At 37.3% G+C, this 12,262-nt stretch overlaps 2 protein-coding genes and 1 pseudogene across 3 annotated transcripts; 1 reads left to right on the forward strand and 2 right to left on the reverse strand.

Moving 5' to 3' along the window:
* Positions 1–2,884: 2,884 nt before the first annotated feature.
* Positions 2,885–4,493, forward strand: LOC137740934 (thymidine kinase a). The gene is made up of 4 exons (XM_068480738.2): positions 2,885–3,138; positions 3,286–3,430; positions 3,783–3,904; positions 4,009–4,493. The coding sequence occupies exons 1-4, from the start codon at positions 2,921–2,923 to the stop codon at positions 4,286–4,288; spliced, it is 765 nt and encodes a 254-aa protein (XP_068336839.2). The 5' UTR covers positions 2,885–2,920; the 3' UTR covers positions 4,289–4,493.
* On the reverse strand, positions 4,388–7,498 carry LOC137740932 (BTB/POZ domain-containing protein At5g48130-like; annotated as a pseudogene). The gene is made up of 4 exons (XR_015966209.1): positions 6,950–7,498; positions 6,789–6,858; positions 5,479–6,594; positions 4,388–5,244 (listed from the first exon to the last, which is right to left on the reverse strand). The product of XR_015966209.1 is annotated as a BTB/POZ domain-containing protein At5g48130-like (transcript).
* A 1,799-nt stretch (positions 7,499–9,297) lies between these two features.
* LOC137740140 (putative serine/threonine-protein kinase WNK11) lies at positions 9,298–12,143 on the reverse strand. Its single transcript, XM_068479953.2, has 3 exons — positions 11,996–12,143; positions 10,499–11,016; positions 9,298–9,953 (listed from the first exon to the last, which is right to left on the reverse strand). Exons 2-3 carry the CDS (start codon positions 11,000–11,002, stop codon positions 9,588–9,590), a joined length of 870 nt encoding a protein of 289 aa, XP_068336054.2. The 5' UTR covers positions 11,003–11,016; positions 11,996–12,143; the 3' UTR covers positions 9,298–9,587.
* Between the last annotated feature and the right edge of the window lie 119 nt (positions 12,144–12,262).

The following is a 12,262-nucleotide window of genomic DNA, read 5'->3' on the forward strand; positions in this document are numbered from 1 at the left end:
ATTTATTATATCATGTTCATTTAACATTGGTTACTCATGTGCATGCATTATTGTGATATATAATTGCATGAATTATATCTTGATTTTCTATATGATTTATTATAGCAATTAGAACCTAATTCTTTTCCAACAGGTGTCTGGTCATCTCATATCCGGAGATACTACTTCATTTTCAGCAAGGATGAAAGTTTTTCTTCTCCACTAACATGACATCGAGTTTACCATACAAACGTTGTAACTAGAACCGTTTTTATGATCATCTTAATGGAAAATATTTCTTCTCCACAAACACGACACCGTTCACTATTATTAGTTTGTGCATGTGCTGATCATGGAAAGAGTAGGCATCATGCAAATCACGTGAAACATATAATAATATTATTTACTATATAGTTTATGCAGTTCAAAGGAGGAATCGATGCTTTCCTTTTGTTTCCTTCTTTCTAATCACCCAATCATATTCTTACTTGTTTACATATTAACAATGTATGTATGAAACTCAATGACTAAACAAAAAAGTTAACCCTAAACACAATAAACAATACTTTAAATAAAACTAGTTATTGACATGTGTAATTACAATGGTTAGAACGAATGTGTTAGTATTTTCTCTATGCATCTGAATTCGAAACTTTCTTTTTATAATTGAAATTAATTTAATATTAAACATCACTAAATTATTAGTTATACTAAAATGTCGCATGCTATGCATGCATTGAAAGTTAAATTATAGCTAAAAGAAGTGAGACATGTAAAATGACAAGGTTAATTGAAAAACAAAAATATGAATAAACATGAAAACCGATCAAAAAGTTAGATTTACGAAATCACTATACTGCCAATAAGATCAAAGCTATCATTCAGAATAAGCAGGAAGCAAGAAAACGTTCCCAAATTTCCAAATGATATAAAATGTGGCAGGCATGCAAGGTTGTGAGGTAAAGACAAGATAACACAAGATAATTAATGTATTAGGTTATGTGTTGGAACACAATGACTTTACAATCACCAAAGCGGCAGGTGCGCAAAGCGGCAGATGGACTTGTAACTAAGTATGATATTAAGGTAATTGATGGTAATGGAATCCAAGCCAGGTGGATAAATGTGTTTGAAATCTATTTACAAATCACTGCACGGGATGTGAGGTCGTATTAAGCACGTCCTATATTACTCGAGTCAGTAAGGCAACCCACTCTCTAACGGTACGTAGATGGCAAACCAAAAAGCACTCCCACAACCTTTAAAATAAAATCCACTGCTTATACAATCTATGACTACAAGTTATATTTTTTTATTCACTTGTAACAAAATTTAATCAGGGGCCACTTTTATTTATTTCTTCAAAAATTCAAAAAATTATTTTTAAATAGTGACAAACGATACCATTAGTGGATTAAAGCATAATGTTAGGAAAACCAAATTATGTGTTCTTAATAGAAAATAAGCATTTTCATCAATACTTGAGCAATAATCTAATCACTAACATCCACATCATTTGGTTTACAAAATTTGATTTAGGAATTTGGTCTCCCTAGTATTACCTTGATTTAAATAGTTAATTGTTAAGGAAGAAATGAATTGGTGGAGATTGAATCCGCACCATAATGCATATACATGATTACTTTTCGACATTGCAGCAAAAGATTCATACTTGCAAGTCTTGCTTGGGTAAGTGGCAAATAAAAGTTATCTCCAATTAATTAAAAAATCACTTCTCAATAAACTTTTTCTTGTTGTTAACTTAATTCATTAAGAAACTCACTTGCCAATAATTTAAAACACTGCAAGTTGACTCAGCAGAGCAACCTTAATAAGTATAAAACTATAATTTGACTCGAAAAAATTGTCAAATTCCGAATGAGACAGTAGACTTTTTTTGCCAAAATTTGTATTTTCATTAAGTCGTGTAAAAGTTTGTGAAATGACATGTCTAAATCGATCTTTTAAGCCATCTCACATTTTGAAATTATATCTCACTTGCTATTTAAACATTGTATTTTAGTGATTGTAAGAGCAATTTCACCTGTTGGAGTTGCAATTGAGTAAAATGAACACTTAGAAATGCTTATATGTTCTCTTGGCAAATAATCAAAGGTCGGATAAGAGTAAAGTTATCAAACTATTATTTTGGTAGTGTTAACATTTCCTTAAGTTATGTAAAAGTTTATAAAAACTGAATATATGATATAGCATAAACTTTTCCTAACTGAATTTGAAGAATACCAATACCAAAACACGCAAGGAGACAAAGAGTTAAAAAATGAACATAACAATGGTAATCTTTTTTAGAACAAGATGAAATAAAACTTGAAATATGAAAAACTATTCCTCACTTGAGAAATGTTAAGGAGACTCTCTTAAATTGAGACACTTCAGTCTTTTCATACTCTTCATCACTTCATGTTTTTTGACGCAATGATTTATAATGTTGACACGAAAATTATGCCAAAACATGAGCAGATGGAACATCCATATAACATCACACTTTTGAGAAAGTCCGCTTAGCATTTCTCTCCTCACTTTAGTTGGAGAAATGAGAGGAAAATAGAGGGAGTTTTTAATTTTCAAACTTTTAAAATAGGTTGTTTTGAGTGATGAAAAAGGTATAATAGGAATTTTATTCGAAAACTTAAGAAGCGTGCTAAACAAGATGTGATTAATTTGATTTATACATTTGACCCCAAAAAAAAACAAAATTTCAATTTCTTCCCCCTTTTGGATACTTTTCCAGGTCAACCAACACATTTTCTTCTTTTCTTTTGGGTCTGAAAAAATGAAAAAAACATAATTTCCCAATTTCCATATAAATTTACCTCCAAAACCAAAAGTTTCCGATTTCCCTCCAAATCTTTCAAAAACTCAAATCAAATGCTGTTCCATTTCTCTCCACTCCCACCCTCTCTCTCTATTTATTCAGATCATGAAAGCTTTCGCCTTCCCATCTCTCTTCTTCCCTCTCCAAATCTTCAACCCCTCCTCTTTCTGCAACACAAAATCCATGGCCTCCTTCAAGCCCTCCATTCCCCCCACCAGTGACTCTTCTACCTCCGGCGAGGTCCATGTCATCATGGGTCCCATGTTCGCCGGCAAAACCACTGCCCTACTCCGCCGGATCAAGTCGGAGGGCAACAGCGGCAGGTAAATTTTGAATTTTTGGTCAAACCCAAGTGTGATTTGTGAAGATTTTGAGTAAAGATTGAAGCTTTTGTAAGATCGTGTGAATCGATGCTAAATTTCCCTTAATTTATTTATTCATTGGTTTTTTTTTTTATTTTTTATGTGTAGGAATGTGGCGATGATAAAATCGAGTAAGGATACAAGATACGCCATTGATTCGGTTGTGACGCACGATGGGATGAAGTTTCCGTGCTGGGCGCTGCCTGATCTGTCATCGTTTCGGCAGAATTTTGGAGGAGATGCTTATGACAAGGTAATTTTGGAGATGGGGAAGTGTTTAAATCTTTGTTGGGTTTTTGTCAAATTTTCTCTTCTTCTTTTTATTTTTATTTTTTATAATAATTATTTGACTTTAGTATGTTTTACTATTGAATCTTGGACCTTTGATTTCTGTAAAACGTGTTATGGCATGGTAAAACAATTTGATGGTCTGCCATGAGGAGGTGCCATTGTACTAGTTATGTACCCGTGATGTGAAAAGGCGATTTTTGGTTGTGATGGTTGCAATTGTTTGATGTATGGCATAGGTCTTGTTTAGTGTTTGTAATTTGAATGCATATAGTATTATTCTAATTGCCCTTCTCCAAACTGGGTTATATTGACAGCTTGATGTCATTGGTATCGACGAGGCTCAGTTTTTTGAAGATCTATATGATTTCTGCTGCATGGCTGCTGATCATGATGGGAAAACTGTGGTTGTTGCAGGCTTGGATGGCGATTACTTGAGGTGCTTCTCAAATGAAATCCATTTTCTGTTATGATTGTGTTGATAGTTTCTGTGGTTGCTCTTCACTGATTTCTTATTGATGTGTGTATGGTTATAATTGGCAGGAGGAGCTTTGGCTCGGTTCTTGACATAATACCTCTTGCTGATTCTGTGACCAAGTTGACGGCTCGATGCGAAATGTGTGGCAAACGAGCTTTCTTTACCCTGAGGAAGACGGAGGAGACTAGGACGGAACTGATTGGTGGTGCTGATGTGTACATGCCTGTGTGTCGCCAACATTATGTCAACGGACAAGTTCTCATTAAAACAGCAAGAAGTGTAGTGGAGTCCCATAAATTTAAGAGTGTCAGTGACACATTTTCTGAAGCAACTCCAGTTGTTTAGTGACAACAGTGGATCTTTCACAGCCAGTATGTCTTTTGTTTGCTGTGTATTTGAATCGAGCAATCAGCGTGTTGCCTGCTCTTGTAGTCCAAGTGAATGAGAAAAACTATTCTTATATTGGTGCCCTGGTTGCAAGTGAATGAGAAAAACTACATTTTCAAATAAAAAATTTCATGGGCAGTTATTCACGCCTTCTTTACGACCATCTCTGGTTCTGATTTTCGTACTTTTTATTCTGATGAGTATTGTGCTGCATTGGGATAGGCCATGTACAGGAGGCAGCCGGCTTTCTCTTTGGTTTTCTACCTCCAAACAAGGAGATCCGGCAGAAGACCTTCAGCAGTATACTGGCATACTTTCTCTGTGAGGCAAAATTCAGAGAGCCAATGCAGCTTGTCACTTGTCCGAGCGGGTTACTTCTTTTGCTCGTTGATCTATCTTCTTTACCGTATGATTTCATGCTAGGTTCTGAGGTTGAGACTGGCTCTTTCTTCTTTGAAATGCTCTGCCGTTGAAGGCTCCGCTTCAAGGACATGAGCTCTTGTTCGAGGTTCTGAATTCTGAAGCTAGTCGACTCATATTCATTCCTTGATAACTCAGGCCTCTGATATACATTGTCCTTTTCCAGCAAGAAGCTCAAAGGTCTGCTGCCTGCCTCTGCTCCGTCTACATACGGACTCCCTCCGAGATTCTGGCTTTTCGAGTTTGGGCACCTAGAGCTTTCGAGACTACCTGAAAACTCTGGACAACGGGCGTATCTAAATGAATACGAGCATTCTTTGAAAGCTTGGTGTGTGCTGAGCTGCTGGACGAAAAGCGCCTGGACAATCAAATGCAGTGGCATCAATTCATTTTGAACAGCCTCAATGCATGGCTCTTGTGATAGTTTTTGGCAGTTGAGGTACTTGCAAACTGCCCACTTCTCTTCCTGGGATGTATTCGGGTGCGCTTGAAGATCAGAAATTACACAACTGAGTTCAACGAGTTTTGAGTGAGCTAAAACAAATTTTTGTTAGATTGTAGAGCTTTTTCAGTAACGACGATAGTGAGGGCAATAGAGGATTAAGTGAGCAGAACTACACACTAGGGCCAAGTTATCGGACAAGAAACCGAACTCCACAAAAATACAAGAAAGATCATAAAGATGCATATGATTCGGCAAAGTTGATCGTGAAGTGTTTACCTTTAAGAAGATGTTCATTACCCTGTAGTGTTTATCATGACAGTGTCTGGATGAAATTGGGACTCGTTTGACGAGTTCCATGAATCTTTTAGGCTCCATGTTTGGATCAGGAGCTATGTGGAAAAGATGCATCCCATAACTCTGCAACAATTGTGTTTCCTGCTAAAAGACTGTTGTCCGACTCCATGTTAGACGATACATACGCTGAAATTATGCTCTCCATTGTTGCAAGCTCCATGCTGTAAGAAATCGACTCACTTCCACTTTTCGGAAACAAGAAGTCTTCCAGCTGAGCGAAGTGCAGCAGAGATACAAGCTGCCCTTGCAGCTTCACCCTCGTATGGATTCTCAAACCTACGTCGAGCGATCTGGAGAGAATTGCTAAGTAAAACCCGACTGGGATTGATCGACTAGCCTAGTCCCCCATCGGCAGCAAATCAAGGACACCTTGTAAAATGACTGAAACTTTGTGATCATATCCAATTCTCTGACCAGAATTCTCCCAGAATTGAAGGCTTTTTGTCGAATGCACCCACTTGTTAGCATAGAAAACAATGATGGGGCTCAAGTACTTTTGTTTCATGCCTTGCCTTCTCAAAGATCCTATAATCCTGTTTAAAAATCCGAACGGCAGCGCAATGAGATCCTTGATCCAAAGGTCTTGATTCATAATTTTCCTCCCTGTTTCGCAGCTCTAATTTCCCGTGCCCAATGGTTCCAATGTGAGCACAGGCGTTTCACGCCTTCTCTCGGGGTCAAGGATCTCCATGCAGGCCATGAAGGCGAGGCACTCTATGCACCGGCTCACGATGAGCAGGTCTTCAGACCTCGGAAGCAAAGTTTGGCACTTTTGAAGTACTATTACGGTGTCATCCCAGCTCTGCATCACCACTTGGTTCAAGTAGAGATCAAAGCGTTCACAGAGGTTCCTGGAGGAGTAGTCTTCTGTCATCTCAAGAAACTCTGCTGCAAATCTGAGGGCTACCACATTGAATGGATCAATCAATGTGGAGGAGCCATAGATGAAGAGTGCAATCATCTCAAAGGTCTCTGGCCCTCCGGGAAAGCCCGGTGGAAGATCAATCTCATTTGATTCGTTCAATCTTTTGTTGAAGTATCCACTCTTTGAAAAAAGTGGGAACAGAAAAAAAAATCACAAACTGAAAATATTAGGCCAATTTTTGACAAAAATGGTGTAAACGCGATCAAGAACACAAAAGTAAACAATCGTGAACACCTAACAAAAGATTTTGACTTAGCTCAGTAGCTCAAATTCGAGCGAATAACCTTCGTATAATTCTACTTTCAATTTCTTACCTTGTGGAGGTTGAAGATCTTTCCACCAACTCGAACACTAACCGCAACAGGCAAACGAGTCTCTTGAGTCCTGAGACAAGATTCGTCACACAGAAAAAAACTCAACAGAAAGTGCTCAAATCCAATGCTGCAAAGTTGCTAACATTTTCCAACAATCTTACCATGATAAAATCTTGATCTTGAGCAAGGTGGAGACGTTCGGAGAAGAGAAAGGACTCGACGACACGGAGCTGTCTTGCAAAGGGCTTGCAACTTCCATTGGAAGAGCTCGAAACCAAGCTCTGAGAGACTAGAGATTTAGTGAAAGTGAAACTTTGAGAAGGCAATGAAAGTGAAACTCTTAAGCATAAGCATTTGGTTTATAAATGTAATGCATATTTTGGCAACCCAATTGCCATAAAATGCTTGGAATTCGTCTCACTAATCGAAGAAAATTATAGATAATAACTTGTAGAAATGGCAAAACCAGTGGAATTAAGTGGAAGAAGGATTGAAATTAAAGAGATGGTTTTAGTTAATTAATCGATTAATATGTCAATTAGAAAATGTGTCCACACACACATTCGTGCGGTTGTTTTTGTGTAATCAAAGTCAAAGTCAAATGCACACGAGTGAAACACTCTGAATGTCCAAATTTTGAGGCTTCAAAAGCGTTCTCGAGTGGTGAGTAGTAGATTTCTTGGTGCTCCTTTCCATGTTAGTTGCTTGCATCACAAGTTTTGTGTCGATGCATTTACGTAACCCTACGAAAAGAAAAGTTTGGGTTGAGGTATTTGAAAACGGGCACTGACATTTATATTTTAATCTCATCCGACTTTTTAGTTAGTCTCATATGGTGTGAGAGTTGGTCTAATCAAGCAGCTTTACTAAAGTTCTTGAAAAACCTAGTTACTTGATAATTCCTAACGTCGAATTTCTTTGACCGTTTCATTCAGAGACACTGATCTTTGTTATGTTAAAAGCCTCTTTGATAATATGACGTTGAATTTTTGTGGCCATTTCATACAGTGACACTAATCTTTATTATGTTAAAAGAAGTTTTTCGTTCAAATTTCATGTACAATTGTTGATAAAAGAAGAAAAAATCATCCCCAACAACTGAGGGTATTATTGATGTGGATTTTGGGATGAGATAAGATGGTGATGGAGATTTGCAAAGGATGTGTTGGGGAGAAGAAAAGGAAGAATGAGGTATATATGTAAATAAACTAGTAAAACTTTAGTTTTGAGGAAATGAATAAAAAAATATAGATAAAGAGGAGGAAAGATGATGAAGTGCGGGTACAGCTTTAAGCTTTGTGTTTACTACATATGAATGTGTAGTCTTTAGCAAATACCCAAAACCGCACGGTTTCTCAATATTTCTTTGGTCCTTGGGATGAAGCGGTTTTGCTTTACTTTCTCCCAACAACTCCCAATCCCAAAACCAGTTTTTCCTGTCATGTCCAATTGTCCATGCAGCTAATTAATTTATACTTGCATTATATAATATACACACATTATATATATATCTCCATTAATTAATAAAATGGATTTGTTATTGGCACTTCAAAAATCTCACTCTACATTCCAAACTTTATATATTTGGAAAGAAAAATACACTTGTGAGAAGTGTAAAATGAGATTTTTGAAGTGTTAATAACACTTCCCTAATAAAACTCTTTTTGTCAACAAAAAAAAGATGAAAAGATAACTTAATCTTCTATCACATAAAAAAAAATGATGGGCAATAATGTAATTTCACAGGTCTAAATTTTACTGTTTTTTTATTGAAGCCTCAACTACAGATAATATTAAAATATCTCTAATATTTAAAATTAAAAAAAATAAAATTAAAAAAACCTCTCACTCCCCTCATGCTCTCTCCCCCCCTTCTCTCTCTCTCCTCATTTTCTAAAAAAAAAATGTGTTCATACACATAAAGTGTATAAGCAAATGTTAGTCTACTAATTAGTAAAACACTCATTGTGAACCAAAATCCTATGAAATTACCAGTTTAACCCTCTAATTAAAACATAACATAAATAAGAAATATGGGGTATAAATGTAATTTCACACAACCAAATTTTGCTTTTTTTTTTTTTTCAAAGTCTTACCTACATATAATCCTAACATATCTTTAATTAAAATAAAAAAATAAAAAACCTACTTCTCACTCCCACATTCTCTGTCACTCTCTTCCTCTCACCTTCCATTTCAAAAAACAAAAAAAAAAAAAAAAAAATTTCTCACACTTTATGTGCGCCCATATACTAGTGTGTGTGTGTGTGTATATATATATGTATGTATAATAAAACACTTACTAAATAATATTAGAAAGAGCACCGACTATTTTCCCAAGTGATGTAACACATAATATAGCATTTGCTTATTCATTCTAAATAAATGAGGTTCACCATGCGCTCAATTTCAACGAATGAACCGTCACCACATCAGCTGGGATTATTGTGTCATTCGGGCCATTTTCTTGCTTGACGGACACTAACTTTCCCAGAATATCTTCGAAGACTCTTCAAGCAAGTTCACTATGGACTATGTAATAGTATATACTATAGAGTACCGGCATTCATTTTTATTACAAACCCAACTGCACGGGTCAAGAACTACGAGAGAATACACGAGAGAGAGAGAGAGAGAGAGAGAGAGAGAGAGAGAGAGAGAGGCATATACTTGAACAGAAACCCCGTCAATCGCTTGTGATGGTTCAGAAATGAGAGCCAGACGAAACCCCTATATCATGAAACGAGGTCTTGAAAGATCACTAGTGTCGAAAAGCCATCACAAGCTCGGGTCGGGCTCTTACTGACTGACATCAGACAAGAAGGGATCCTTGAGAAGATCAGAGGCTGTAGGTCTTGCCCTCGGCTGGCCTATGGCTTTCTCAATGAACGCCTTCACCTCCGGATCAGTCACCTTGTTCAAGGCTAAAGGCTTGACACCCATTGTCACCTTCCTGTATATCTTGGCAACAGAGTCACACTCACTGTATGGTATCTCCATTGTCACCATCTCCAGCAAGCACATCCCGAACGAGTATATATCCACCATTTCTGTGTAATCCTCGTCGTACAGCTCGGGCGCCATATACTCGGGTGTACCTATAATCGAATGTGCTAAATGGTTCTTTCCCACTATTGCTGCAAACCCCAGATCACCAATTTTCACCTATGAATGAAAAGCGTAATGGTTGAGGGTCATATTCTTATGAAATGTTCATGAGAAAAAGGCCGTATGACTTGGGAATTCAGATTTGTAAACATATGATATTAGGTGATTAGACAGGGAAATAGGCATATAATTTCTGACTCTTCAGTCAAATACGCAATGCTCTTTCGGGGTTCAGAGAACTAGATGTAGAGACGGATATTGAGGAATACGAATTACTATAGCCTATGGTGATGCAGTGCAGAATTTAAATATGGAAATGAAACATTCCAAAAATAGGATAGGATGAAAAATTGTGCTCACTGAAAACACAAGGAAATTGAACCTCGTCCATTGGCATGGGCTACAAAGATTCATTTTCATCAAGTTATGTTAAAACAAAGCGATCACAAGATTCATAATACTGTCACAGATACAAACCAACTCTGATTTTGGATTGAAGAGCAATTTTATACTGATGAAAATAGGATGCCTACAAGTAACCAAATCTATGCTAAAAAAAAATCAGGAGAAACAAGTTGATACAACTGATGAGTTATAATTACCTGGCCAGTATTCCCGTTGATGAAGATGTTGCTGCAATTGAGATCTCTGTGAATGATGCACGGCTCGTGCGTATGGAGGTATTCCAATCCCTCAAGCACCTGTCTCGACCACTTCTTCAGAGCCTTAAGCGACACACGGCGATGCTTCTCCCTGTACTCCCTCAGGTTTCCAGAATTGCACACCTCAGTGATAAAATTCAAAGTGCTATGCGCCTCGTCCTTCCAAACGCTGTGACAAACAATGATATACTTGTTCTTCAATTGCCTCAACAGCATAACCTCAGAGTAAAGCCGATTTATGAGTGTTGGGTCATCACTGTAATTGTACAACCGGACCTGATTCCAGGCCACCTCTGTACCTTCCTCCTGATCAAAAGCCCTATAAACATTTTTCACAGCACCATGACCAAGGAGGTCAGCATACCGCCCATACCGTCCAGTTGGATCAACCTCCACAAATGGTTCAGCATCTCGATCAGATGCATTCGAACTCTCAACTGGCATCTTCAAAGATCACTCTGATGAGGAATAAAACCAGTTCAAGCTAGAAACAACTGCGCCCTTCACAAGGGACTTCAAATCATGAGACGACTCACCCTAATGAGCCAAACAGAACAGAACGCTACCCCAACTTTTCCGATGCAATAGTATTGAGTTACTCTATTTTTACCAGCAATTAATAACTAACTTAAAACTAAAAGCAGTAAAGATCTGAATGAAGAAATGCAAACGGCGGAATGTGATTCGCAGAAAATATTAATTTCTGGTTGCAAGTTGCAATAAAACTAGAAAAGGGTTTTTTATTCTACCACTCTCTAAACATGTAGACACACATTCGTATGGCGATACCACAAAATCATCAACAGGCAATCTGATAACTAACCAAAAAGGAAAAGAGCTAAAAAATAAGAAAATTCAATGAATCAAAATTGTAAGGTAAGGAAATCCAAGGTCGATTCATACCCTTTTTTTTTTTTTTTTTTTTTTTTTTTTTTTTTTCGGGCTACAAATCTTGATTCTTTGTAAGTTTTTAACTACATAACTCAGTTTCAATCGCGTAAATTATCTCATCACACGATCATGCATGCAGAACACAAAGAAACACAATTCAAGCAAACAACAATACCAAGATCGAACATCGAACTCCGATTGTTCCTACAAAATTAAGCCTTGCCTAAAAGAAACAAATTTTCTGAGAAGTATACAGAAAGTTGAAGTCGTTGAAAGTGAATCGGAGCAAATTACGTGAAGAAAGACTGAAAATTGAAGCGCTAATCATGCTTAATTATATGAATTTGAAGCCAATAATAGCAAGAACGATCGTAAAAGACTGCTAATTACATCAAGATTAATCAAGACAACTGCTAATTACATCAGGATTAATCAAGTAAACACGTAATTAAGTTGATTCGAGCTAGGATTACAGGACTCAATTTCTTATAGCATGCAATTCTAGAGAGAGAGAGAGAGAGAGAGAGAGAGAGAGAGAGAGAGTACCTTGAGATTCTTTGGCAAACGCAGTGAAGCTCTTGGAAGCGAAGAAAGAGAAGGAGAACAGAAATGGTGAGCGTTCAAAGGGGAGGTGGTATTTATAACCGCCTGGGAGCGGGGAGCACTAGCTGCCAAATGACGTCGATCGGGATGGAGTAACGACGCAAACTTTGATTTCTTATCGAGAATAGAAATAGTTGACGCCGTCAGAGACTCCATCACTTTTTATTCCTTGGCATAATCCTAATTTGGAACCACGTGCGAAGCTGCCCT

The sequence above is a fragment of the Pyrus communis genome, chromosome 9 (genome assembly GCF_041283825.1).
Source record: "Pyrus communis isolate YQ-2024b chromosome 9, ASM4128382v1, whole genome shotgun sequence".
Taxonomy (NCBI): Eukaryota; Viridiplantae; Streptophyta; class Magnoliopsida; order Rosales; family Rosaceae; genus Pyrus; species Pyrus communis.

Bases quoted from the DNA above. Each gene is read 5' to 3' on its own strand.
- LOC137740934 (XM_068480738.2), top strand. From the start codon at position 2,921: ATGAAAGCTTTCGCCTTCCCATCTCTCTTCTTCCCTCTCCAAATCTTC. The intron at 3,431-3,782 runs GTAATTTTGGAG...TTATATTGACAG, and splicing joins GAGGAGATGCTTATGACAAG to CTTGATGTCATTGGTATCGA. The intron at 3,905-4,008 runs GTGCTTCTCAAA...TATAATTGGCAG, and splicing joins TTGGATGGCGATTACTTGAG to GAGGAGCTTTGGCTCGGTTC.
- LOC137740140 (XM_068479953.2), bottom strand. From the start codon at position 11,002: ATGCCAGTTGAGAGTTCGAATGCATCTGATCGAGATGCTGAACCATTT. The intron at 9,954-10,498 runs GTAATTATAACT...TTTCATTCATAG, and splicing joins TCAACGGGAATACTGGCCAG to GTGAAAATTGGTGATCTGGG.